General features: G+C 38.9%; 1 protein-coding gene across 1 annotated transcript; it reads left to right on the plus strand.

Annotated features, from left to right (window-relative positions):
* The first annotated feature begins 1,838 nt into the window (after positions 1–1,838).
* Positions 1,839–8,723, plus strand: CNPY3 (canopy FGF signaling regulator 3). The gene is made up of 6 exons (XM_014052358.2): positions 1,839–2,033; positions 3,819–3,942; positions 4,236–4,332; positions 4,464–4,586; positions 5,714–5,831; positions 7,401–8,723. The coding sequence occupies exons 1-6, from the start codon at positions 1,916–1,918 to the stop codon at positions 7,628–7,630; spliced, it is 810 nt and encodes a 269-aa protein (XP_013907833.2). The 5' UTR covers positions 1,839–1,915; the 3' UTR covers positions 7,631–8,723.
* Positions 8,724–16,888: the final 8,165 nt, after the last annotated feature.

Genomic DNA, 16,888 nt, shown 5'->3' on the forward strand with positions numbered 1-16,888 from the left:
GAGAGGGGGAGAGATGGTGGGGGAACCACAGGTAAAAATCCACTTTATTTATATACGTCCACATCTAAATATTGAAAGGCAACTATCTCCCAGAATCACAGGGAAAGTGTATTGTGGGAAATAAGTACTGTATGGACAGTTCCAATGTAAGTAGCCTTTAGTTATTCCAGTTTTAAATATTCTATGTATGTTGTGGTAAGAGAAGAGAGATGGAAAGTAGGACAGCAGATAATCCCTACTGTATTCTGCAGCACAAAGAAAACAATTTCATAGATGAGGATGGGATATCAAGAATTGAATTATGCCATACCATCTGATCCCTAGAAACTTTTGTCTCTCCAGACACAAAGGGCTGCAATTTTGAGATATGTGGTTTTAAGCAGAGTGAGGACTTCAAGGTAAGGGGAGGTTTTATTAAATATTTTCCCACTTGTAGCCATACTGATACAACAGAACACCTATGTTTCCATTAAGAAAGGAAAGAGGACAACCAGCAGCAAGGTGGATAGTCAATGGCAACATAGGACACTATTGGAAGAACTAAAGGATCAGGCTACTACTATAATCATGGTGTTCATTTCCATGTGGTCACTAAGAGTTGATAACAATTTGATACCACAAAATCAAGATTGTAATCATTTACAAATTTTTCTAAGAAAAAGTGCCATTGCTCAATGGAACGTACTACTGACCCGCTGCATTTTTGTAAATGAGCGTTCCCACACTGGATATCTTACAGGTGCACTTCAACTTCCATATTCCCTATTCCTCTATCCAGCAGAGAGAAGAAATTGTGGAAATTGGTCCTATATATTTGGAGGGTGCCCATTTGCAGAAAGAAGACTCCTAAGCAGGATGAGGCAGTTGTCTAAGGCAGCTCCCCTTGGACGCCAGCAAGAGACAGCAAACTGTAACCTCATTCTGCTCTTGCATTTGTACTGCCAGGAAATAACATTTCAAATTCACCCATCTCCTCCCATTTATGACTGCATGCTGCAACTTGTTGCTTGTATCCTTATGATTTATATAGATATTGTTTCCTTATTGCTTATTTGTACCCTATGACTATCATTAAGTGCTGTACCCTATGATTCTTGACTAATGTATCCTGTCTTTTTATGTACATTGAGAGCATATGCACTAAAGACAAATTCCATGTGTGTCCAATCACACTTGGCCAATAAAGAATTCTATTCTATTCTAAAATATTTTGGCCAATCCTGAATTGTATTTGTCGTCATTTAGAGTAAGAGGAGACAATTTATGCTCAGCCTCGGCAGGAGCCTATTTCCAAATAGAGTGCCTACCAGATATGTTCAACTACAACTCCCAGAATTTTCATTTAGTTCCATTTCCCCCCCCCTCCCCCCAGGCTCGATCTATTTATAAGCACGAAGCAAGGAAAGGCCCATCTATTTCACATCTTCTTTGTTACTATTTTGAATAAAAGGAAAACCTGAATAATATAAAGTAAGCCTACCGAATTTCACTACTGTACAAGCACTCTATCTCATTCAGCATGACCTCGGTCCAATCAGAAAGGAGCACTTCGCCCCTCCCCCACCCATTCATCCCGTCTTTTGTAACGAATGGGGTGAGCGTAACAAACAGGGACGGAGTCAGACCGGCCAATAAGAGAGTAACGAGGGCAGCACTTCGAGGGTAGAAGGAGAAGGACAAAGCATGCTTATTGGGGAAATGAGAGCGCTATGTGAGCCTTCGATTGGCTGGCAAGCGGAGCATTCCGAGCCGTCCTTTGGAACCTGCCACGACTGTGGCCGCAATTGGTTGGTACAGCTGGTTGTTATAGTTACATTAGAAGAGGAGGCTCCCGGAAGCGGAGGGCGGACTGGGAGTATTAGTTCGTGCGGCTGTTGTGCCTGTGGCGGCGTGGCAACCTTAAGGGAGGTTCTCGATGGCTTCGCGGGTTCCGGGCGTCGGTGCTTTATTGGTCTTGCTGCTGGTTCCGGCTGGGCTGGGGGGAGCCGTCGCTGATGACGGCGACTGGGTTAAATTACCCAATAAATGCGAAGGTGAGCTTGGATTCAGGAGTACGGAGTGAGGGGCGCTGATGGGATCTGGAAGGAGTGGATGAAAAGTCTCAAATCTGTAGCGGCAGTTATTTAAACAGGAGCTTAGACAGGGCAAACTCCTGCCTAGTAAGGTCCAGCTAGGAGGATAATAATAATCTCTCTATATAAAAGGCAAATATCACGCTCTCATCCCGAAATCTCCAGAACCGCCTACATTTCAAGCCTACAAACTTGAAATTTGGCACGTATGCTTCCCTTGGCTTCTAGGTGCTCACTAGGAAAGGATTTTTCGAAATGACCATCAGATCATTAGTATTTCTTATACAGTAATTAACAGGCTCTGATGCTAAATTCTACTCCCCCTCCCCACCTGAAAAGAACTGTTCCAACTGCCAGTTGCCTCACATTCCTGTTACTTCAGTTCAAACTGGCAGACATTCCCCTCTTTCACTCAGGAGCACTCTGGGGCTCCTTACAGTACTATAAACTTTGGACTCAAGGCAGCGGAGCAATATACCCTTATTGTTTCAATCACCTACCACCACTGATCCAATTTTTCCTGCGTAGCCGATCACATGGTTTACTTATGAAGCGCAGGTATCCAGCTAGTGCATCATAAAATAGTTATATGTTTTTTCAAAGATAGCCCCAGAATGAACAGAGCACTGATCTTGTCTTACTTTTGTCAAAAATTTCAGTATTTATTATGTTATAGTCTTTAAAATGCTACAATGTGAAACAGTGTTTGGATATGAAGCAATATATTTATCTCTGGCAGCACTAGAGAAGGCAGCACCTTCTCCTAATTGCTAGATATTTTTAAATTGTAATCATGAGAGTAACATATAGTGAGATAGTAAAATAGATTTACGGGATGAGGCAGGCAACAAAATAGGGAGTAGGGAGTAATTGTGTTTAGAAACTCCTAATATGAAGAAATATTGATATACTTCAAATGTATTATTATTACATTTGTTTGCTGCCCATCTCTCCACAAAGCAACTAATGTAATCATTAATGTAATGACACTAGTGCTACAAAGTTATTTTGGAGGTGTAAAAGAAATGATTTTAATCTGGGAATGATGGGACAATATCCTCATCATTATGTTTTTTATATTGCAGCCTATTAGCTGCTTTGGGTGTTTAAGAGTAGACCTGATATTAATGTTAGTAAATAAAATAAATTCTGTGACAGGACTTTCTTACTGTAGTGAATGATAGCCATTAAATGGCTGTTTTTCAAAAGAGGCTGGGAGTTTTATTTAAAAAATATATGGTATTAATAGAATGGAAAAAGGATCTGAAAAAAATCTTAAAATGGGGCCAGATGAGTAAAAAAGAAAAGAGGAACAGAAAAAACAAGGGAGCCCATGGTTGTGAGTTTTTAAGGTTTCTGAAGTAGGTAGCAGTGAGGCATAAAGAAAGCAAACTGAATTTAGACTGAGAAAATGAGTTCAGCAAATCTAGTTGTGTGGGCTTATTAGAACAGAGAATGTATATTTTGTTTTATTATATGAAGAATTTCTATGGTTGTCCAGTTGCAAAAATGTGGCACTCGGTGGCACAGAGCAATGTATGGTATAAAGAGTTTAGTACTATGTGAATTTTCATTATATCCATGCATAGCGAGTCTTTAAGTTTTGCAAATAGAGTAGTGAAACTACTGGACTGTTTTACAATATGTTTATTGCTATAAGATGGAAAATTGAACAACATTTGTAATATAGGGGATCAGCAGTCACAATTACCATTACTAATTGTTTTGAGTTTTGACTGTATTTAGTTTGCAAGTATGTTGCTTTGGAACTGAAGGCTTCCTTTGATGAAACTGGCAAGACCAAGGAGGTGATTGACACGAAATATGGCTTTCTGGATGGCAAGGGATCCAAAATCAAGTACACAAAATCGTAAGTAGAACAAGGTTGTTGAGAAGTGCAACAGGTTTTTATCTTGGCTAGTCCTTCAGGATTCATAGAGGAGTCCTGAAAATGGATTGAGGGATCAGCAAAATGTTAAAATATGAATTATGAAGTAAAGTGCCATAGCATTGGAAGACAAAAAACTTGGAGGAAACAAATGGACTATTATACTGGTCATTTATTCTCCATAATTAAAGTAACCTGAGTTTTCATTTTCATAGTTGAAATAGTGGGCATCCAGAAATGTCATTTAATTTCCCAGCATTCCTTTCTATCTGCAGGGATATTCGACTGATTGAGGTGACAGAAAATATCTGCAAGAGGCTTTTGGAGTACAATTTGCACAAAGAAAGAGCAGGAAGCAATAGATTTGCAAAGGTTTGTAACTTAAAATTCTTCTAGCACTTATTGCATAATTTTTACAAGCATCAACTTGCATTACTTGTTCCTCACTTTCCTTTAGCTACCTTGATGTTTTCAAAGTATATTCTTTATTCATTCTATTTTAGGGTATATCAGAGACATTTCAAACTCTTCATAACTTGGTGCACAAAGGAGTAAAAGTAGTGATGGACATTCCATATGCGTTATGGAATGAAACCTCTGCAGAAGTGGCTGACCTTAAGAAACAGGTATGGTGGCTGAAGGACCTTTATTTTTATACTGGTATTATTTTTTTAAAAATCTGATAGTAATCACCTAGATCTACATGATGTTAGGTAACTTTGCCTGAGGTTTTCCTTTCCTTTGAATTTACTATTTTTAGCGTTCAACGGCTGCAGGGACATGCAGTGGGTGGGACCTACCTTTTTTCTAGTTTGGAGGACTGGGGCTTTAATTCACAGAAGAATGGATGCGGCTGAATGTGTTTATGTACCTTAAGTCATTTCTAAAAAATATATCATCAATAACTGCTATTCTGCCTCAAAATTTCAATGTGATGCAATCCGGGGAAGCTCTGAGGGACCCCAAGAAGAAGTTTCTAAATGGTTAGCTACTTTAAAAAAATTAATGAAGCATCTCATTAGCTAAAAATTATGTTAATCTGAATATTTACAAATAATTTACAGAATTGTTTCAGGAGGAGACTGCTGAAGCTTCTGTGGTTTACTAGGTCTTTACTCTTAATTCTGCCAATCGCCATTTGGGAAAAAAATGTAAATGTATATTTCTAAAGGCCTGAGTATGGAGGGGGGAGACTAAATAATATTGCACAACAATGGGAATCAGCTATCACTGTACCGTATCTCTTGCCTCAGAATGCTTTCCTTAACATAGCTGAGCTGTCTGTTGCCTGGACTCCATTCTTTAGGGGTCAAGAGGTGCTGCCTAAAATTATTCTGTCATACATATATCAAATAGTGGAGGAGGGATATTGACAGATTATTTAAGTGCAAAGAGAGACAGGAAAAAACTTTTTTTTTTGAGGTGCTTAGGTTCCAAAACCCTAACCCTTTGAACCTTTAATGGCATTAACATTCATTTTTAGATTCTACTTTACAAAATAAAGGAGGCTTTTAAAGATAAAAAAATGTAAATCTAAAATTCTAAAAATACTGACAATGTTACCTCTCTACTCCTTTGTCTTCTGTTATTTTTGGTCTGTTTGTGTTATTCTTCAGTGACATGATTCTGAGGCAACTGAATAGTTATTTTATAACAAATGAAATTATCTACAGTATGTGAAAAGATGTGGTATGAAACTGGATTTGGCATTGCACTGTAATGATTTTGGTTTCCCTCTCATTTTGTCTGCTAGTGTGAGACAATGGTGGAGGAATATGAAGATGTGATTGAAGATTGGTATAAAAACAATCAACAAGAAGACATTTCCCAGTTTCTATGTGCAAATCATGTGTTGAAAGGAAAGGATGCCAGTGAGTTTCCTTTTTGTGGAATTGATTAATGTGGGTGGCTGAGATCTAGTGATGCTTGTACAGCACGGCCCCATCTTTCCCCATCCACCACATGGGAAACATGTTTTTCTGTGCAGTGTCAAGCTCTGCATTTGGGGCAGGATGAAAGACATAAAATAGGTGGGGATAATAATCCATTGGATTCCAATTTCAGAAAAGAACCAACTTGGTAAAAACATATTTCCCCCCCAAAAATTATGCTGAGTTCAGCCTTTAAAACATCTCGGTAGTCAGGTCTGCCTAGGCCAGTGGTGCTGAGTGCCCAAACTGGAATGCTCATGCATGTGTGTGCAAATGCCAGAGCACTGGAAATCTGAAGACCAGCTGGCCAGTGCGCATGTGCGCACCGGCCAGCTGACCTTCAGGTTTCCAGCATGCACATGCGCGCCGGCCAGCTGGTCTTCATGCGTGCTGGATCACTGGAAATCCGAAGACCAGTTGGCCGCCACAAGCATGCCTGTTTTGGGGGCATTTTTCAGGCTATTTTTTCTGGTGCTCTGGTGCCCATGAAGACCATCCGAAAATCAGAAGAGCAGCTGGCGACAACACACATGCCCACAGAGAGGGCTCTGGGTGCCACCACAGGCACAAGTGTCATAGATGTGCCATCATGGGCCTATGCCCACCATGGGGACCCCTTTCTTTAACTTAATGGAAGTATTCTGGTTAGGAAACAAGAACTGACATAGTCAAAGAGGGAGACGTCTGCCCCTTCACTAGACTTTATGAAGAACACCATGATGCCTGGTTGCTCATGCCACATGGGAGAAAGTGTGGCTTATTTAGTTTTAGTTTTTTTTAAAAAAGAATTAATCTATTTTTAAAATTCACACACTATAATTAAAATAAACCATATCTTGGGGTGGGATTCCAATTCTTTGGCACATTATGGATGTGGTTCTAAGGTTCTAATGGTTCTAAGATTTGGCTGGCCACTAGAGTTTGTGAATAAGATTAATTAGAATAAATTAATGAATTTCTTTTCTCAGACCTTTATGAAAACATTTTTTTTTAAATATTACCCTTAAATCAAAACTGTCACTGAGAGCTGCTTCCCATTTTTGTTACTAAGGAAAAAGAGGTAAATAATTTAAATTTTAATAATTTCACAATTCTTACTTTAATTTTTTTTTCTTTATGCTGGAGAAGGATGGAATTGAAAGCCAATTTTATTCATAAGTAGATTTCATTAATTAAAAGGAAGAGGTGACTTAATCAGGCTGCAATGTTAATAGTTTCAGTTGTAGATAATGCAAAGTTTTGTTATGCTTAGTATTAACCTTTGATCTGTTTACCAGAATTGACAGCATTTGCAAGTCCTGTCTTTCCTAAATGTCACATCTTCATAATAGTTCTGTGAAATATTAACCTGGAATCAACTCAGCAGTCCCTGGTCTCAGGAACTAGTAATTTAAACTGAATGGAAATTGTGAAGGTTGAGAGGGAAAGAAAAATAGTGATGTTTAAGTAAAGATAGAGGGAAGTGGCAGTTTGACGATATCTTAGGAACTGTTCTTGTCCTTTGTCTAGGCTGTCTGGAAGAAACGTGGACTGGGAAAAAAGGAGACATGGCAAATACAAGGCAGAAGACCAAGAAAAAGGAAGGCAAGGCAAAAAAGTCTTCAAAGAATAAAAAACGATCCAAGGCTGATCAAGAAAGAGAAAACATGCAACCAAGCACATCAGAGTCACCTGATCAGCCTGAAAAGGAAGATGATCAGAAGCTGGCTCCACTTTCACACAGCACAGATGAACTGTAGGATCTTCAGAGTCCTGTTCCATCCACACTTGTCTTGTGGGTTTGCAAGCTTGTATTTGGACCATTGCGAATTGCTGTGGCCCATGGGAGTTGCAAGAAGATCCATATTGTTGTGATGGGGAAGTGAAGAAATGGGAAATGATCATGATCACTTGAAACGGAATTCTTCAGTGTTGCTACACCTCAGCAAAGACAAGGTACAGGAAGCCAGCTTGTTACTTGTATTCTTTGGTGGACAGTCAAATTAGAAGTGCTGTGGAAGATGCAGTTGAGCTGTTGACTATCTAGTCTATGTGGCTTGCCTTTGGAAACTGAGTTTGCTGCCCTCATTAAGTCCCTATCCCATCACTTTTGACATTGACTTGCTGGACAACATTGGTGAAAAAAGAGAAATGAAAAGGAAAGCATTAACGAAGACAGTCTGATCTTATGGCAGTTCGTTTTCCTGCCATATTCCAGGATTTGGCTGTAATCTGACAGGTCTCTAACTTGTACATTCTATTAGGGGGTGAGATGCATTTACTGCTGTCCTTCCTTATTAAACAGAACACGGTTCATTTGGGATGAAGTGAGAATGAAGGTTCTGCCAGGATAAAGGGCATTGCATTTCTCTTCTGTTTCTTTTTTTAAAAAGTTCTTACTGTATGGAATCAATTCTGCAGCCATTTCAATAAGAGGAGCATTTGTTAATGCTTTCAATCCCCAACATTTGTTTCTGGACATACCATAGTCATGCTTACCATTTCCTTAAGTTTTTTTTTAAATAAAAATGTAGGGTATTTTTTGTATAATTTGTGTTTCATTTAGTTCCTCTATTGACCCTCCATATCTGTTCCAGGGAATGTACCTATTATCTCTGTTCGGTGTTCAAAGTGATGTAACACTGTTTCTTCAAGAGATTGAAAGGAATGAGATAGCTAAGAACCTCCAGGTGCAAAATGGCCAACTAAATATTATTTTCAGACTGAGGTAACATGCTTGTTTCATGTATGACTCATTTATGAGTTCTGTTATTAATCTTTCATTGGACAAAGCATATTTGCAGAGTTGCTGAAAAGTGGTATTAAAATAAAGGTGGTGTCCTGTAAGAGGAACAGTTGTCTCTGACTTGTTTCACACATTATACTAGGTCATAAAGTGATTTGTATATCACTGTTTATGACTTAGAATTGTGTGGTTATTGGATTGGATTGGATTTATTACATTTATATTGTTTGTTTAACACACACACACACACACACACACACACACACACCACATACATATAAATGTAATGGTTGTTTGTTCAAAATCGCTAATCTCCGAAAGTTCTTCATCGATTGCTTTCATCATATTTCATGATTCCATTTCAATGTTTCCAATTGCATTGTTATATTTAATTTTCATAGATTTGATTTATTTTCATTTTGATTTAATTATTTCGTGTTACATTGCGTTGGAATTGAGCTGTGTCGTTTACCATAGTGTTCATTTAGTGAGTATAGTATATTTGGAACAGTTCGGTCTCTTTCCAGCTTTGTCCTGACGGTCCCTTTATATGTGTGGCTGGGCTGCGGCCACACCCTTTCCCCTTTCCGCCCCCACTCTGATGAGCTTTGGCCATTTCCGCCAAGGGGAGTCGAAGCCCTTCGGCCTCCCCCTCCCCTCCTGCTGGGCCTTTGCTGTCTGCAGTGGGGCGCCACCTGTGCCATCCCTCGGCCGCCTCCCCCCACCCTTAAGCCAGCTTACCTCCAGCCAGCCCAGCGGAGCTCCAGAGGAGGCAGAGCCGGAGCGTCTCCTCAGCCTGGCCGCCTGCATGCGCTCTGCACCCCCCTTCACAGCGAGCCAGCTATGGCCTTGCCAAGGCGGCTCCGGCAGGGCGATGGTTGCGGTGTCAGCCTGAGGTGCAGTGGGGCTGGGGCAGCCCCTGGGTGCCCTGTGAGGTGGCACACCGAGGACTTCTCTGAGATCCTGGATGTCTCACTCTCCCGGGCCATCAACTTGGGGGAGCCCAAGCGTAGCTCTTCCTAGGAGATGCTCAACAACTTCCATGAGGCCGACAGCCCCGGCACTGTCTCCCCCAACCAGCCTCGCCCAGCCCAGCAGCCCCGAATCCTGACCAACGGCAGCACCCACCTGCCGCCCCATTACGCCCAGACTGGCCCACAGCAATGTGTGGCCGGGTACAGCATACACACACACACACACACACACACACGATTTAGCACAATGTATGAATCCAGCCAATGTCTGCAAATTTTATTATGAAATTCCTTTGCCATGAGTTGAAAAGAATCGTGGTGTGTCAGAGTGGAGTGATCAAATGGATCACCACTTCTTTAACGCAGGATTGAACACTTGGGTGTAGATATCTGGCCTTTCATTTTGTACTCAAACCATTTTTTCATATTCTTCTCATACTTCTAGTAGGACAAAGCTGGTATGTGTCTTGCTATAAGATATAACAGAAGAGGGTGAGCAAAATGGCAAGAGAAGCTGCTTACAGTTTGCAAATTTTGCAAACTTGCCTTTCATTTCAGATGTTTTCTCACAAAAAAGAAAGCCAGCCTTTACTTTGAGATTTTTAAAATACCCTACCTAGAGTTTGCTGCAATTCAGAACATTCCCTTTTAGAATAAATCCCCTTTTCTTTAGGAGTGGCTGCTATATATGAGCTGCAAAATCCGGACCATCTTTAGATGGTGGCAAAGATACAAAAGCTTGTAACATTTTGCTGCATTCTGTTAATCATCTGGATTTTTGCAGCCCAAATCTGGTAGTCCTATATTTACAGGGCTTTTCACGATTTCATTACAACAGAGATTGCCTTTTTCTCTTGGTACCTTTTTTTTCAGTTGTCTGAAATATTTGTAATGCCGTTTATACATTCCCCACCCCCTTTTTTTTCCTTTCAGGACAAGTGTGCTGCAATCTGACTTGTTGACTACCTTTTTGCTGTGGAAATAATGGTCTTTTAATGTACAAGAGTTGGATGCATTCCTTTCTGTGTATCCTGGACTGAGGTTTCAATCTCTGAATATTTTATCTTGTCGTGGCTTTTCTTTTTTTATTAAAAGTTTTTTTGCAATATAAAAAAGAAATAGAGACAATGAGAAAAGGGGGGAATGACAAGGGGAGAAAGGTGTATAAAAGAAGGAAAGAAAAAGAAAATAAAACCAAAAGCAATGATTCCCAACATCTTTCAGTGCTATAAGATACAAAATACAATTGCAATGCTAAATTTTTACTCATCTAAAACAGTAAATACTAGCTATTTCTTTAATCATGATCTACTTAATCAAATCTCAAACTCAAAATTTAATTTTTTTTTCTCTTTCAAGAACCTAAAGGTGATTTTCCAAATGGAAACAAAACTATTTAGCTTCTTTTCCCTAACAAATGTGGTTAAGTTTGCCAGTTCCACATTTTTTTTCAGTCCATTTCTCTCTTGTGGGAATCCAAGCCGTTTTCCATTTTTGAGTATATGGGATTCTTCTGCCATCAAGATACATAATAAAGTTCCAATTTCCCTCCCTTCTTTTTATCCAATAGTGCTAAAGAAAAACTTCTGATTTCCATTAGAAGTCCATCTTAAGGAACTTCTGAATTTAAAACCTGGAACTTTCCCCAATATTTGTTTGCCTTATAACACATCCACCATGTATGGTAAAAGTGCCCTCTGTACTGTTATATTTCTTGCAAACATTCAAAAATCCTTTGTACATTTTAGATGATTTATCAATCTGACGTTAAATACCACAGATATGTCATTTCATAAAAGTTCTCTTTAAGGTTGTAGTTCAAAGTATATTCCAGTCCTTTGGTCCTCGTATTTTTCCCATTGGTCCAACATAATCAAAATTTCTTTCCATTGAATCATGCAATGCTTAACATATTCACTTTCTAAATTCAACTCCACAGCATTTTATATGCATTAGTTATAAGGTGCTCATCATTAGCACACCTGGCATTTCAAAAAGAAGTACAGAGACACTTGATTATTTAAGCATAGTTATGTTACTGAGATTGCTTAGCTTGTTTGGCCAAACTAGATAGAAATTAGCTAGATAGTGCCATCTAACTAAGATCAGATGTGATTAATACTTGGATGCAGGAATATCTGGAAAGTCCTGTAGTGCACGCTTAACTATTGCTGAAGAAAAATTCTGGAAAAATTAAGTGGCAAATCCTTTGTATATTGTGAACAAAACTCCATGGATTCAGTCCATGAAAGTCACCAAGGGTTGAAGTTTAGTTGAAGGAATCTACTTTTTTTTTTAAGTTTGCTTTTCCAGGGTTAAAATTATTTCTGGATTTTTCCCCCAACCTAAACTGAATTACTGTGGAGATCTTGGTTCATCTTTTTCTGTGAAGTGCAGGCTTACCATTTACCAAGTCAAGATAACACCATTCCTGTCTCTCTCACAATCTATTTGTCTCAATTTTATGCAGAATTACAGAATACTTTTGCTTCTTATACACTTAGTTTGCTTAATAATGTTTAAAATTACAACCAGAGAGGGCAACACATTTTAAATTATATTTACACTACAGTAGTTCTGGGGTTTCTCTGCTTGTAATTAGCTTTTTCCTGTACTTTAAGAATAGATTAAGATCAAAGTAGATAGTCTCTAAGAATATTATATCTAAGATACCTGAAAGCCTTAGGTGGAGCTCCTAGGATTTCCATTAAGTGTCTGGAACCAAAGTTCCTAAACTTTCCCACTTCCCAGCACCCTTGGAGCTTCAGTGAGTTTTTTTCAAAGCACCCCCCGTGCTACTGAACTCGTGGTGTATGACTGATGTTGAGTACTGTTATATTCCCCTTGAAAATTCAAAATAACTTATGGTGTCCTGTGACACTGCAGAGCATATCTTGGGAACTGTAAATCCAGACAGTATTACATATGAATTAAATAATTTTCAATTTAATTTTTACCTTTGTATCATCTGTTCTCTAAAATGAAGCTCCTGACACTCTATTCAAGGACCAGGAGGACTGCAAATACAGGTCCTCTGATGTGCTTATCAACTGCATGTGTTTGACTTATATCTATAACCAGAACTGGGAAAACTTCTGTCATAAATAGCCACAATTGTTATTTTTTGTTTCACAACTGTGCCAGCGATCATTCCCAGTCTTAATTACAGTCATTGAAGACTAGTTGTATTTTTAAATGATTGTACAATTAAACACAAGTACGTTTTCTCACAAGTTTGGTGCAGTGGATAATGCATTGGGCTACGTAAGAACCTAGTGAATTCTTGTCCCACCTTAGGCACAAAACCGGCTGGGTGACTGCACCAGTCATTCTCTCTGTCAGAAAACCATTAAAAACCACTTCTGAAAATTGCCAAAAAACCTGCAGGGGCTTGTCCAGGCAATTGCCAGGAATCAGCAGTTCAATGCAAAAGAAAATTGCTTTTCTCAATGTGAAGATTACATTTTCATTATTTTTTTCTGTCTCAAAAAAGTAATAATCACTTTTAAATGAAAAATATTGGTCTAAAAAGAACACCAGAATAAAATCTAGAGTTGGATAATACTTTCACTGTACCAAACAAAATGGAACAAAACCTGTAAGCTTTTGAATTCTCCAGAGATACTACAAAAAGAAACATTCTCCTGTCTTTTTATTTTCATGTTTACTTTTGTCAATCTGAGGTAAATTTTGTTTTCTATCATCACTTGATGTCTGTAGTGGATTTATTATTTTTTGGTGTGAAATCCTATGTTTGGTTTTTCCATTGATTTTCAGTATGTTATAGCTGCATTGGAGTTTCCGTCAGTATTAGTAAACGTAAGGGAATTTCATTTGGAGCCTGTAGAAAATCTACACTTCATACATTTCCCAACTCTGATCAAGCTATGTTCTTCATAACAAGTTTTTTTTAAAAGAACACTGATGCATTAATACCAGCTTAATAGTAATAAATTTCCAAGGTGACTTGGTAGAAATATCTAAGTCTTTATAGATTACCGGTAGATGCCCAAAAGACATCATGGTTGCACATAGATTTATGATGGAAAAGTCACAATTTGAAGTTAGTGTTTACTTTTGAAAAATACCTAGAAAAAAGTTAATCATCTGTAGGCATTGACTGTAAGCAATGACAAGAAAAAAATGTCTTGGGACATAAAGTCAGATTCCTGTGCTATTCCCATGGGCAATGCAAATTACCTCCATGTTCAATAAGAAGTGTCTGCTATTGCATTTTAATGTAAGTAAACTTATAAACATATGTAGAGTGTCACAGCTGGCTTTGCACTTCGCAATGCAGATCCTCGGTTGGCATCTGCTGCACACTTTGATCCATCTTTCATGTGCAGAAATCTTTGGAAACATTACACCTCTCTTGGCAATGTTTATACCAACTTGTTTGCTGCTGTATAATTTTACAGGCTCCCTTTGATGGACTTGCTAAACAAGTCCATTGATGATAGAAGACATTAAAAAAAACCTTTTTCTTTCTGGGTAGCAGAGTGAAAACGATATTGAATGAATTAACTTGTATACTCAGCAGATAGCAAACTCTGAGTGTCAATTACAGTGGCTTTCTGACAGATTTTTAAAACTCTGCTACACCTTTGAACAGAGCATTTGTTTTATGCATTCTGAAATCTGAATATAAAATCTTGTGAACAGGCAGTAATGCCAGCAGCAACCCACCCTTGGAGCCAGTGCAGCTCATGAAGTAGCAGTGTTAAATGGGTATACTGCAGTGCACTCAGTACTGCACCTGCCTTACAATACGATACAATAGCAGAGAAAGGACCTTGGAGGTCTTCTAGTCCAACCCCCTGCCCAGGCAGGAAACCCTAAACCATTCCAGAGAAATGGCTATCCAACATCTTCTTAAAGATGTCCAGTGTTGGGGCATTCACAACTTCTAGAGGCAAGCTGTCCCACTGATTAATTGTTCTAACTGTCAGGAAATTTCTTCTCAGTTCTGTTGCTTCTCTCCTTGATTAGTTTCCATCCATTGCTTCTTGTTTTACCCTCAGGTGCCTTGGAGAATAGTTTGACTCCCTCTTTTTTGTGGCATCCCCTGAGATATTGGAACACTGTTATCATGTCTCCCCTAGTCCTTTTCATTAAACTAGACATACCCAGTTCCTGCAACCGTTCCTCATATGTTTTAGCCTCCAATCATCTTTGTTGCTCTTCTCTGCACTCTTTCTAGAGTCTCCACATCTTTTCTACATCGTGGCGACCAAAATTCAATGCAATATTCCAAGTGTGGCCTTACCAAGGCATTATAAAGTGGTATTAACACTTCACGTGATCTTGATTCTGTTCCTCTGTCTTTGTCTTCTGGATCAGATGAAGTTCTTAAATGATCTTCAGGAGCATAACTATATTCAGTAAACTGCAATAGTCCTATAGGGAGATGATTATGGCATGGATTAATTTCAGAAGTGCCTTCTTATCCAGAAGTGGCACAATGAACTCTTGTCAGATTGAGCTGAAACCCATTCTCCACCGCCCAAGGCTCTCACAGTTTCCAAGCATCTGAAAATAGCCTTGGGAGCATTACTTGGATGGGGCAGTATGGAGATATATAACTGATGATACAGTACTTAACATTTTCATGTTAATGTTGAAAGGGAGTGGGGAGAGAGTTGAGCTCTGTGGCACCCTTCATAGCAGAGGTCTAGAGCTAGAACTCTTCCCCTTCACCAACATCAGTTGGAATCAGAATTTGAGGAAGGAGGAGAACCACAGAAGAACATTGACTCCCACACCCAAGCTCTTTAACCAGTCTAGAAGGAGACTATGATCAGTGGAATTATAGGCAACAATCCCCATCCCTACCCTGCCAAAATTCACTTACAGAAATGATTAATGCCATTATGATACTATAACCTGGCCTGATACCTGATAATAATCTGTTTCCTCCAGAACCCTTTTGGCGTTACAAGACTACCATTGATCAACAACCTTTCCCCTAAAGAGCTGAACGCTGGACAAACATTGTGCAATACTGCGATGGCCTCTTAAGGAGGAGACAGATCCTCCCACAAAGAGGCATTCATCATAATCATAATCTCTTCCCCCTCTTTAAGATGATACTAGATGGTCTCCTTCTTCCATATTCAACCTTTTAACAGCATATCCATAAATCACCAATTCATTTTTTCCATTTTGAGCAAAAAGTCCATACAGTCTACAAGAAAACAACCAAGCTCAGAGAGCACCTTGGACTCCTTAACCATTTCTCTCTGCTTGTTGTTTCTTTTCTATAAAATGCTTCTTGTTCTGAAGCTAATAAAAGTATTTTGGAGCACAGCCTGGATTTATATCTGTTCCATATTCCTAATATGGCATTCCTAGTACTGCCGGAACTGCATTGTCTCTTTTAACCATAATTTTTGTATTTCACAACCTATTTTTCCAAGTCTACAAGACAAATATCTCAATTATTTTCACTAAGAGAGATGTTGGCAGTTGCTCAGTTTTGCCTCTCTCTTCTCTCTTTCTTTATATAATTTCACCTTGATCCCAAGCTTTTCATTCAAATATTAAACAAGACCTTGATGCCAAAAGTTCAAAGTTCGATGTTACAAAACAATGAAAAGGCCTCCTGGCCTAAAAAAACATAGAGGAGGCAATAACTCTGCAGCAAGGCCAAGATAAATGTGGGTTCAGCCAAAATGTGAAGTCAACATATTGAGGGTATTCGTATATACCGGTAGCTGTCATCACACACCATTCTCAGCTACAAATTAGATACCCAATATAGGCTGTTTAAGTTTGTTGTATGATCCCATCCTTATTTATATTTATTTATTTTTTATTTGAGTGTATTATTTTCTGTGAATAAAGTGGGGTTAAGATAACATGAAATGAACACGTATATTTGTTAAGAACTGCACATGTAAGTTTGAATATGCAGCTTTTCTAAAACATTTCCACAACAGGATTTCTGCACAGATTGGGTGAACTAACTTTATGCCCTTGAAGCCGAATTGAATTTCTGCCAGCCCAAACAAATGAGCATAATCAGCAGCCATGTCACATTATACATTAGTGAGTAGCAACTATGAACAGTGATGCCAGCTGGTACTTTATTGCCTGAAAATTTCCTCATGGGAGATGCAGGTGTAGTCAACCAATGGCCAAGATGCAGAACCAGCCTCCTTATTTTTATGATCCTCAAAATCTATTCTGATCACACAGAGATACTAGATGTGCCTTCAACAGTGCAGGCACTGATAAAAACTACCATCTTCTCCTATATCATGTCTTCAGTGGAAAGCAGCTTTTCTTTTCAAAAA

Source organism: Thamnophis sirtalis, unplaced genomic scaffold (assembly GCF_051295495.1).
Source record: "Thamnophis sirtalis isolate CommonGarterSnake01/CBP01778 unplaced genomic scaffold, rThaSir2_p1.2 scaffold_6, whole genome shotgun sequence".
In the NCBI taxonomy this organism is placed as follows: domain Eukaryota; kingdom Metazoa; phylum Chordata; class Lepidosauria; order Squamata; family Natricidae; genus Thamnophis; species Thamnophis sirtalis.

Bases quoted from the DNA above. Each gene is read 5' to 3' on its own strand.
- CNPY3 (XM_014052358.2), top strand. From the start codon at position 1,916: ATGGCTTCGCGGGTTCCGGGCGTCGGTGCTTTATTGGTCTTGCTGCTG. The intron at 2,034-3,818 runs GTGAGCTTGGAT...GACTGTATTTAG, and splicing joins ATTACCCAATAAATGCGAAG to TTTGCAAGTATGTTGCTTTG. The intron at 3,943-4,235 runs GTAAGTAGAACA...TTCTATCTGCAG, and splicing joins AAAATCAAGTACACAAAATC to GGATATTCGACTGATTGAGG.